Consider the following 10,751-nt stretch of genomic DNA (forward strand, 5'->3'; position numbering starts at 1 on the left):
CCCAGGCCCAGAGTTCAGGCCTCATGACTGGACCCCCCCCCAAAAAAAAAACAAAAACTATTAACTTACTAAAAATAAAAAAAATAAAAAATGTTACTGGAAGCCTTTTAGTTGAATATTATCCTTTGTCTCCAAGTATGACAGGCATCACAAGTAAAATTTTACTGAATATAAAGCTAGTTATGTTAACCTATATATGAATAAAGTAAAATATAAGTTCAAATTATTGTTTTGTCATCCACCTTTTACCTTTTCATATTGGAGTTACATTTAAAAAAAATTGTACAACTTGAGGATTGGGATGTAGCTCAGTGGCAAGGCACTTGCCTAGCAAATGCAACATCCTGGGTTCAATCCCCAATACTAAAAAAGAAGATAAAAAAATTGTACAACTGAATATAGATTTTGACAACAATTTATTAAAAAGAACTAAAAGTTTATTTAGATTTAAATGTGTAACTAGTATTGTCTGTTGTTGAAAATGAGTTTACATCATATAAGAAAGTTGAATTCCAATAAGCACATCAATGATTTATTATTTTAAAAGCATTATATATTATTTGGAACTTATATAGTGCCTCTAAGTATTTGAGCATTGAAATAATAGTCTAGATTTCACTTAGCTCAACTCTAAATGATGGAATGAGATGTGAAAGTATGTCTAGATAGATATATTTTATGTGGTTTGGAAACCATGCATCTTCAACAAGGTAATAACTTTATGTATGATGATCATATCCATTTCTCAAAGGAATGCAAGTGCAAAGTGCTCATTTTTTAATTTCTACCCATTTGTGAGTCAGCGTATGCAGGAGATAGTGATAGTTCCAGTTTTAAAACCAGGGGAATATATGATTCATAGGTTTGAATTCTGATACTGACTGATGTAAATTTCAAAAAGAATTTTGTCAATTCCCATTTCTACTCTTTAGGCTGAGGTAGGATCATAAATTCAAGGCTAGCGGAAGCTATCGCAATACCCTGGGGACAGAGGAGAGTGTCCACTGATCCAAGCCCTCATCTATTTGGACAGCTCCCCACTGGTGACCGACCTGGACTCTGGGATCTTTTTTGTTGATGATGGTGGTTGTGGGACTTGAATTCTGGGTCTGGGCGCTGTCTCTGAGCTCTTCAGCTCAAGGCGAGTGCTCTACCGCTTGAGCCAAAGCACCACTTCCAATTTTCTGGTGGTTTATTGGAGATAAGAGTCTCATTGACTTTCCTGCCAGGGCTGGCTTTTTGAACCACAATCCTCAGATCTCAGTTTTCTGAGTAGCTAAGATCATAGGCATGAGCCACCAGCACTCACAACTCTGGGATCTTCTTGAGTCCAGATGGTTTTTCTACAGTGACTTGGTCACTTACAGGACTGCCAGCTGCTTCTCATCTCCTGCACCCCAGTTGAATAGAACTTGCTCACATCCTTCCTTGACCTGATCATCTTCTTGTCCTGCTGGGCCTTCTTTAACACATCACCTGCTTACTTTTTCTTCTTCCCTTTCGATGTCTCTTATTTGCCTGTCAACAGCCCTCATTTCTTTTCTTATCTTCAGTGACCATTAAATACCTGTCTCTTGGGTCAACTTCTCCAAGCAACTCCACAGCACACTAAACTCATTTTGTGCCTTCTTAGCTTTTTGTTCTCTGGGGAAATGGGCTTTGTGGGATGTCTTCAGATGTTTTTTTTGTTTTGTTTTGTTTTTTTTGTCGGTTGTGGGGCTTGAACTCTGGGCCTGGGCGCTGTCCCTCAGCTCTTCAGCTCAAGGCGAGCGCTCTACCACTTGAGCTACAGCGCCACTTCCGGTTTTCTGGTGGTTTATTGGAGATAGGAGTCTCACGGTCTCTCCTGCCCAGGCTGGCTTTGAACCGAGATCCTCAGATCTCAGCCTCCTGAGTAGCTAGGATTACAGGCGTGAGCTACCAGCGCCCGGCTTCTTCAGATGTTTTCATTGTCCTTTATACACTGTTGTTTCTTTTTTCTGTCTTAATTAACATTTTGAGTCATTTGTCATTTGCTTAGAGTTCTCTTTCCCTCTCTCCCTGCCCATACTCCTTCCCTCTCTTCCTCCCTCCCTCTTCTCCCCCCCCCCCCACATATCTCATTTCAACAAGATACTTGATGATCTTTTTTTCTGAGGCTTCACTTGTCCAAAAATGTGTTCATTGGTATCTGGGGTAGATCAAATTATTAGAAGTTCAAGCCAGTAGCATGTGAGTTACAAAAAAGGCATTAACTCAGATGTTTTTTAAAACAGGACATTGGAATAGTCACATGAAAGAGACTGCCTTCCTGAAGTTTCCCCCTCTTTGACAGTCATATTTAGCGACTATTATCTTTGTCAGCTCCTTGGAAACCCAGCATAATGTTGCTGCATCAATGTCCCAAATTCTGCTTAGTGATTCTCAAGTAGAATTTTAAAACCCAATTTGTTTATTAATTGAATGCCAATTGTATATGAATACATACTGTATTTCCATTTTTATGTTTATGTCTGAGCTTCCTTCTCAACAGTTTTTCCTGATTAAGAATATTTTGGTAACTGGTTACTTTTAAAACTATTTGCAGATGCTTTTGTAATATGATTTGTCTGTTAATGACTTGTTTCATTTGTTATTTTGAAGAAAACAGAAAATACATTGGTAGCAGTGGATCATTCAGATAAAGGGCAATGGGAAAGTGGGCGGGGAGTGATTTCCTCCATTCCCCCATTTTCCTGCTGGTGTTTATCAAGATAATAGTGCTCACTGTAGTTTTCTATTTACTTTTAGGGTTATGATGAATCCATTCAGGGCAGTCTCTCAAATGCCAATTTAATTACTTTTTTTTTTAAAGCATTGCTATGGCAACAAAGGAAAATATGACCTCTCAGAGAGGAATGCTGAAGTCAATTCACAGCAAAATGAACACCTTGGCCAGTATCCTTTTTGTTGAAAGTTTGAAATTTATGTTGGGGCATGTTTATGCTTTTCTTTGGGGGTTGGGGAGAGATAATCAGGTAGCCAGCATGAGTAGGGGTAAAGCACCTCAGTAATTGCACACTACAAATACCTTTATAAGTTCATGCTATTTTGTACCATTTCCAGTCTGAACACCAGAGGTTTAATACTAGTAGATTATATTTAAAAGTTTGGCATGGACATAGAGGTATACACCTATAAACCTAGGACTTGGGAGGTAGAGACAGACTTGCAAGTTCAAGGCCAGCCCAGACTGCTCAATGAATTCTCTATCAGTGTGATCTACAAAATGAGATCCTATTCCCCTCCCCCCCAAAAAATAGTAAATAGACAAATATAAAAGTTCAGAATCTGTGTCAGGACTTTCTGGTATACATTATTAGCTAAAAACCCTAAATTATTTTCCTAGTTCAGTGAACATGCAGCAGATGCTTGGAAGAGGTCAGAAAGACCAGCCTATAGTATACGTGTTTGTGTTATAACTTCTTGTAGAGGGTGCTGATTGGGTGCATAGGCTGAATTCCAGGACAGACTGCTTATATACTATGACCTCTACTTTTTCATTATGTTTGGTTTCCCAATTTAAAATTAAGCTAAAAAAAATAAAATTAAGCTTACTAAATCCTTTTGAGAAGTCCTGCACTGCTAACCTGCCATTCTGAAGCTTTTTTTTTTATTCTCTGACAAATTTTCTTCCCAAGTATGGGAAGAAGGACCTATAATTTTCAAAAGCTTAATATCTTCTGGCCCTAGATTATTTACAATCCCTTTGATTGCCTTAGGAAAAAGATATCCCGGGGGTTGGTGGTATTACCTAGTCTTTTGTGAGTTTCATTCTTGCCTTGTTGCCCTAGTGTGAAAGCACATATCCAAAATCATACTGTTCTGTTCAGTTTACATAGTATAGCTTTATGCATTATTTCATCATTGGCACAGATGTTGTGGAAATTATTATTGTTCTGCAGATGACAAACTGGGCCCAGAAAAGTGGCTTGGCTCAGGTCAAGATAGTAGTATATAGCAAATTAGACACTCAAATTTTAGTTGGCATTTTTCATGAAATCATGCTATAGGCCTCTTCTTTACCCCCCTTTTTAATAAGGTCTTGTTGCCCAAGCTGGCATGTTCTTTTTTGTTGTTGTTGTGCTAAGGGTCAAACTTGGGGCCATGTGCGTGCTGAGCTCCATCCCCAACCCCTGTTCTTTTGAGACAGTCTTGCAGTATAGCTCAGGCTGGCCTTGAACTCAAGCCTCCTGCCTCTGCCTCCCCAGTGCTTTAATTACAGGCATATACCATCTGCCTAGCTCTTCCGTAAACTATGAACTTGGTCTCCTTTCTAAAACTGTGAAATTAGTTGCCAGCAACAACAGAGGCTACTTTGTGAATAAAAATGAGCTTTTAACTGGGTGCTAGACCTCAGATCTCAGCTTCCTGAGTAACTAGGATTACAGGCATGAGCCATCAGTGCCCAGCCAAGTAAAGCTTTTTAACCTTCTTTCCTACTATATTCTGCCTTCTGCTGCAAAATAAAATTAAAAATTTAAATATTCTCCAGTGCCTGATTGTATATGCCATAGTTCCCGCCAAATTGCATATGCCATAGTTCCCGCCAAATTGCATATGCCATAGTTCCCGCCAAATTGCCCGACTCCTAAAAGGGTTACTTACCTGAAGGGAAGAGGATTGGGTTTTCTTAAACCCTCAGCAGCACTCCTGTCTTCTGTGCCTCTGCCTGCAGACCTTCTCTGCTCTTGACTGTACTGACTCCCACCCTGACCTGAAGCTTGTCAGGAATCACTCAATATGAGGTTATCACTTTTCTTATTTGTACAGTACACACAAGAACAAGAGATGAGAATTTGCCCTAGTTTTGGAATGTGTGTTTGTGAAGACATCCTCGGTGTGATTTTCTTCCCCTCTTTTCATCTCTCATTTACTGTTTCTGGTCTCTCCCCACCACTCTATGTGCTTCCAGTGACTTCTCCAAAGAGGCTTTTCATGCATGACCTTAATAAAGATTCCCAAAGATCGTTTTCCTGCTGTCAACAGCCTGATCCAGAGAATCAACCTTAGGAAACGGCGCGACTCCCTCATCCTAGGTGGTGTAATTGGCATCTGTACCATCCTATTGCTGCTGTATGCTTTCCATTGATGGGTACCTTCCAGGACACTTGGAGCCGCCATCTGGAATAAGGAAAAATGGGAAGGAGAAGTTGACTGTCAATCACTAGCCTGACCACCTGGATGAATTCAAAACTGAAATGATGGGCTCTGTTATGTGGTCGGGTTGAGCTGAAGCCACGGTTTTTCTGTGCTGTCTTTTCTAACACACATTTCTCTGTTTTTAATTTTAAAAAAGAAAAACAGTTTTCAATTGGTTTGTCTCCCTAGGAGGTAAGTAAACCAATGAAAAACAGAGTTTCTGTGCTTCAGTGAGAATGTTGAAGCCTGAGGGACAGCTGCGTGCTTCAGAACACCAAGTTCCTTTATATCCAAAGACTGCTTTTCTTTCGGCCACCAGGTTGGGTTGTGAATAAAAATAATTCTTGTCCTTTTATTTAACACTCATGATGATAAATCACTAGTCCTTTCTTGATAATCTGTGCTTTAGATTTCTACTCTGTGTCCCCAACTCTTTGGTATTCAAGGAAAATTTTGGTATTCCACTTTCCACAGATTCTTTGAAATGTGATAAACCAACTTGAACATGTTTGTGGTTGTCTGACATGGAGATTACTCAAAAAAGGGTTTGTCTTTTTCTTCTAAGTTGTGAATACACTGGGTCAACTATATTACTGAAAAAACATCAACAATGACAAAGCCTCTTCTTTTTAAGGAACCAGTAATAGTTTTAATTTTTTTCAAAAGCTCTTTTCATTATATTAGTATATATTGCTACTAAAGACGATGAAATCTGAGTCCTCCCATGACAAAGAAACGAACAGCTGTGGTCTGTCAGTGCCCTGTGCTTCTCACCACATCAGAGCTCGCACCAGCCACCCAGAGGGCACTCTTTCCAGTGTGAAGCCACACGTCTTTAAATGACATTGCAGGGTTGCTATCCAAATGGTTGCATTTATAAGTGCTCTGCAACTTAGGAGCAGTGCATTGGTATCCTGTGAAAATCTTTTCATTCCAAATCTGTTAAGCTTTTCCAAACATCCAGAGAGAGGTTCCACTGTTGCAAGTAATTGTGAAAGATTTGATGTGTGCCTGCACCCATCTTCTGGACAGCAGCAAGATACTAAACTACGCATCAGAATTCTTTTCAAGTTTAAGCCATTTCTTGGTTTCTATAAATTTGTTCCTTGTCTTACTGAACTGTCATGTATCTTAGAGACTTGCAGCACCTATGCTCCTCACAAAGGGGAACTGGCCTTTTTGGTGGAATTGAATGTGATATTTATTGTATGGACCTCCAACTGTGCCACGAGATTGAAAGTATATTAGCATAGAGTTCTTCGCTGCACTATGTGTGTTGAAATACTGTTAGGTGGACTTGATAGACTGTCTGCTGGGTAGACTAACGCCACGTCTGCAACAGAGACTGAGAGGGTTGTCATTCTGGTGTCAAAGTTTTATTCCATTTTGGGAATGAAGGAAAGGCCTTTTGATATATTTTTCTTAATCATGGGGTTTATTTTTTTAAACATGGATCAATTGACTAGAGATGCCCTTGACATTCAGTTTTGCCACTGTGAATCTTAAAGGATCAGAGAAGTAAGTTCATTTAGTTCTCCTTTGGGAGAATGAGATGTCTCCGTGGATGCTTTATTATCTTTGATTTTTCAAAGGTTTTTGATTGATGGTATGCCTCAGCTAGACTTTGTTGGATTTTGGTTTGCTATATAGTTGGCATTTATAAAATCTGAAGTATCACAAATAAAGTATTTATTTATCTATACTACCAGTCTTTTCTACTGGTCTGAGTACTTGGTTCACTCATTAGAGCTGATGTGGCCTGAGCTAATGTAGCTTGCTGCTGCTGAATACAGCAATAGTACTGGGGCTGGTGAGCCTTTGCAGGAATGTCTGTGCTTATATGAAGTAATAGAATTATGTTGGTTATTTTCTTTAGGAAATAGTGAATCCAATTCTTCCAAGGAAGTTGAAAAAAGGCTTAGTATTGCCAGGTGCCAGTGGCTCACACCTATAACCTTAGCCACTCCGGTGGCAGTGATCTGAAGATTATGGTTCAAAGCCATCCCAGGCTGGAAAGTCTGAGACTCTTATCTCCAATTAAGAACCAAAAAAACTGGAACTATCACTGTAGCTCAAGTGGTAGAACACTAGCCTTGGGCAAAGGAACTCAGCACGTAGGCCCTGAGTTCAAGTCCCAGGACTGGCACCAAAAAGCTAAAAAAAAAAAAAGGGATATCAATGTTGGTGTCAGATAGGTTTAATATCTCAGTGCTGTCATCCATAGTGAGGTGCACCAGATAGCAAGGAATGTGCAGACTCTAGAGTGTTCTCTCTACCTTCCCATCAGGTTCCTGCTTTTACTGACAGAAAGGAAATGGAAATGTGCCCTTTCCAGGCAAAGATCCTGTGATTAATGATTGAAACTTCAGTTTTATGTCATTGAGTTTTTTTCCAGTCATACCAGTCTTTTCCTCTTGCTACTGTCCTTACCGTCAGGGTTGCTGGGCTCAGGAGCCACAGTATCTTGTTAAAACAGAACCCAGTGGTCAGAAGGGATTTACTGTTTCTGGTCCCAGTAAAATGTTGCCTTTTAGGGAAGTCATGTTCCCTTAGCGATTATTTTATACATCTTGACTTTTTGGATCTTAGTAGTGATCCAGAACTTTCCACTTCACTAAAAGAGAGAAAAACCATGGCCAACAAAAGTAAAAAATACCAAATGGTGGTGGTGGTGGTGGTGGTGGTGGTGTGTGTGTGTGTTGAGTTGTTGGGTTTTGTTCCTGTTTAGACCATGTCTTGCTGTGTATCCCAGGCTGGCCTTGAACTCTCCTGCTTCAGCCTCCCAAGTAGCTGAGATTACAAGTGTGTGTCGTCATCTTATTTCTAAGATTGTGCTTCTATGTTTTTCTGATAACAGTAAAAATATTTAATCTGTTACCCAGGTTCAAGCCTAGATATCCAAGTGCTGTAGGTTTTTCATCCTAGCAACCTCCATAAGGTTACCATTAATAATGCTGAAGGACTCCCTGTAACTTGCATTGCTCACTTTTTTGGTCCCTCTCCCCACCCCCCACCCCCAATTTTAGGAAGAGGCTTTCCTTCTCTACTATTTTGTCTGTACCAAAATTTGCTTTTGCAGAGGATGCCTTTTTCCATAGTGCCCAGTACACTGATGAAATGTGGGATCAATTCCTGAGAATGGAGACAGGTGACAAGAGGAGATACCTCGACGGTACTTTTTGTACCTGGAACCAAATAATATTTTCTTAGTTCTTTCACGTTGGGTGTGAGTACATCTGAATGGAATATATACTTAGGAGCTTCTGATGCAATGGCTCTGGGCCCCTCTATAATTGAGATCTTTGGATTTACATTCTCCACCATTAATTTTCTGTTTTACTATTAATGATCTCAACCTGGTGAAAAATGACTTTTAGGAACTAGTGTAGCTTTTTTGTTCCTGATACCTTATGTTTCATTACTAGCCAGATGTGATTTATGGAAGTTGTGTAATATTTGTACTGTTAAGTTGTTGGGGATAAATGGCCATGTCCACTCCTACCCTGAATATTTGTGGCATATGTAACTTAGTGGGTTCTCCCACTACAACAATCATGTTTCATGCTCTCCAAAATGATGCAGGACTCTTCATCATGGTCTTAATAGTAAACATGTTTAAACCCTAGAGTTTTACAGGGAAAGGAAAATGATGAATAAGTGAATTTTAAAGATATTTATTGAATAAGAAGCTAAGACAGAGCTGAGCCAAGTCTTAAAAGATCCTTTTGATTTTCTTTGTACCCAGCTTAAATTCTGACCTTAGTAACAACTTCTTTGTAGCCTGTTAGTTCTTGGTTGGGGTAAGATTGGGCCCACTCACTTAATGATGACAGAACGTGTTTCCTATGACAAATGCCAATACAAAAATTTAAAAATATTCTTTTCCAATTGCACTTTCTAATGTTTTGCTTTTAAAATAGCATCTTAAAATTGTATTTGTACTTAATTTTTGTTCTCATCTAAATGTTCATTTTCTGACTGTATAGAAGAAGCTTTGTTATGTAATTTAATAATAAATATCTAAATGGTGTGCCTGTGGTTGTTTGTATTGAAATGATACGCATGAGACAGTTGGAGAATGGTGATCATGCAATCTTTTGTATTGACAAGTATTTCTCTTGACGTTCTAAAACTCTGGATGGTTGAGTGCTGGTGGCTCAGTCCTATAATCCTAGCTACTCATGAGACCCAGAAGATCATAGTTTGAAGCCAGCATAGTTTGAAGTAGGCAAGTCTGTGAGACTCCATCTCCAAAGCAACCAACAGAAAAGCTAGGCTGGAAGCATGGCTTGGGTAGTAGAGCACTATGTAAGCAAGCCCATCAAGGGCAAGGCCCTGGGTTTAAGCTAAAAGATAAAACAATATAGGAATGAAAGTACAAAAAACCTTTCACCTAATGTTTAAGAAGCAAAGGAGAAACTTTTTATCATCATGAAATGTCAGGAGATACAATGGAGTCAAAAATTCTATGTCAGCCAGAAAAAGTCTCACTCTGCTTAAATGATGTGTATGTGCATCCATGGGTCCTGAAGCTTGAACTCTGAGCTGGAGTGCTGTCCCTGAAGACTGCTAACCACATACAAGCATACAAGACACAACCATATGAATGTACAGTCACAAAATTATACACCTTAAAGTTACTAACTTAGGCTGGGCACTTAGGAGCCTGAGATCTGAGGATCAGTTCAAAGCCAGCTCAAGTGGAAAAGTCTATATGAAATTCTTACCTTCAGTTAGCTGGAAGTGGAGCTGTGGCTTAAGGGGAAGTGCACCATTTTTTGTCTCTTATGAGGGCAATAATCTCATAGAGACCCCATACACCTAATTACCTCTCAAAGCCCTCACTAATATGTTGGGGGTTAATAGTTCAACAAGTGACTCTTGGAAGGAAAGACATTGATACTCAGTCCATAACACTACCTACATGGCCCATCCTGAGGGAGGACTCCCTGACCTGTGCCTTCTCTGATTTCCTTTGATTCCACTATAGCACTTAGTCATCCTGTTATATTCGCTAGGTGTTTCTTTCTCCCCCATACAACCAAGGTCTGAGCACTTTGAGGGAAGAGGCCATCATAACTCATCTTTATATCCCCCAATAAGTAGACAATATATGCTCAATAAATTTTGAAAAGGGAGAACTGGAATGATCTAATTGCTTTGTAATTAGATCTAAATACAGTAGCCATTGCACATGGAAATGAATATGGCCACTTGTTCCTACATGAATTACTGCCTTCCTGTTCTACAGTCACCCAGCCCTTCAATTTTCTTTCCCTGTGATGAGTCAGGTAAACTGGGCATTGTGGTTTTCTTATTCTCCACAGCTATTTCAAGACGTCACCATTGCCAAAGAAGTCTTTGGAAGCAAAGTGTGTGTGAAGCCGGACTGCAATATCAACTCAGGAAATCCCTTTTGTGGAACTCAGGCAGCTGCTTGGCAGTCTCTATTGTGGTGACCAAACTATTTCAGACAAGCCAGCAAGACAAAGCAACCTCATAGTATCCTGCATAAATGAACATAATTTTCCACCAAGAATATATCTTGTAGCCCTTTCCCATCTCCAGATTTGTTTGCTTGCCACCCCCGA

At 39.7% G+C, this 10,751-nt stretch overlaps 1 protein-coding gene across 2 annotated transcripts in view; it reads left to right on the top strand.

The window, feature by feature from the left end:
• Gosr1 (golgi SNAP receptor complex member 1) overlaps nt 1-5,520 on the top strand; it is a 42,924-nt gene extending 37,404 nt beyond the window's left edge. For both annotated transcript variants that reach the window (XM_013016582.1, XM_013016583.1), the window contains exons 8-9: nt 2,834-2,916; nt 4,986-5,520. In XM_013016582.1, coding sequence (XP_012872036.1) covers nt 2,834-2,916; nt 4,986-5,110 — 208 coding nt within the window. In that variant the 3' untranslated portion in view covers nt 5,111-5,520. The remainder of the gene's footprint in view (nt 1-2,833; nt 2,917-4,985) is intronic.
• The last annotated feature ends 5,231 nt before the right edge of the window (nt 5,521-10,751 follow it).

The sequence above is a fragment of the Dipodomys ordii genome, unplaced genomic scaffold (genome assembly GCF_000151885.1).
Source record: "Dipodomys ordii isolate 6190 unplaced genomic scaffold, Dord_2.0 Scaffold31, whole genome shotgun sequence".
In the NCBI taxonomy this organism is placed as follows: Eukaryota; Metazoa; Chordata; class Mammalia; order Rodentia; family Heteromyidae; genus Dipodomys; species Dipodomys ordii.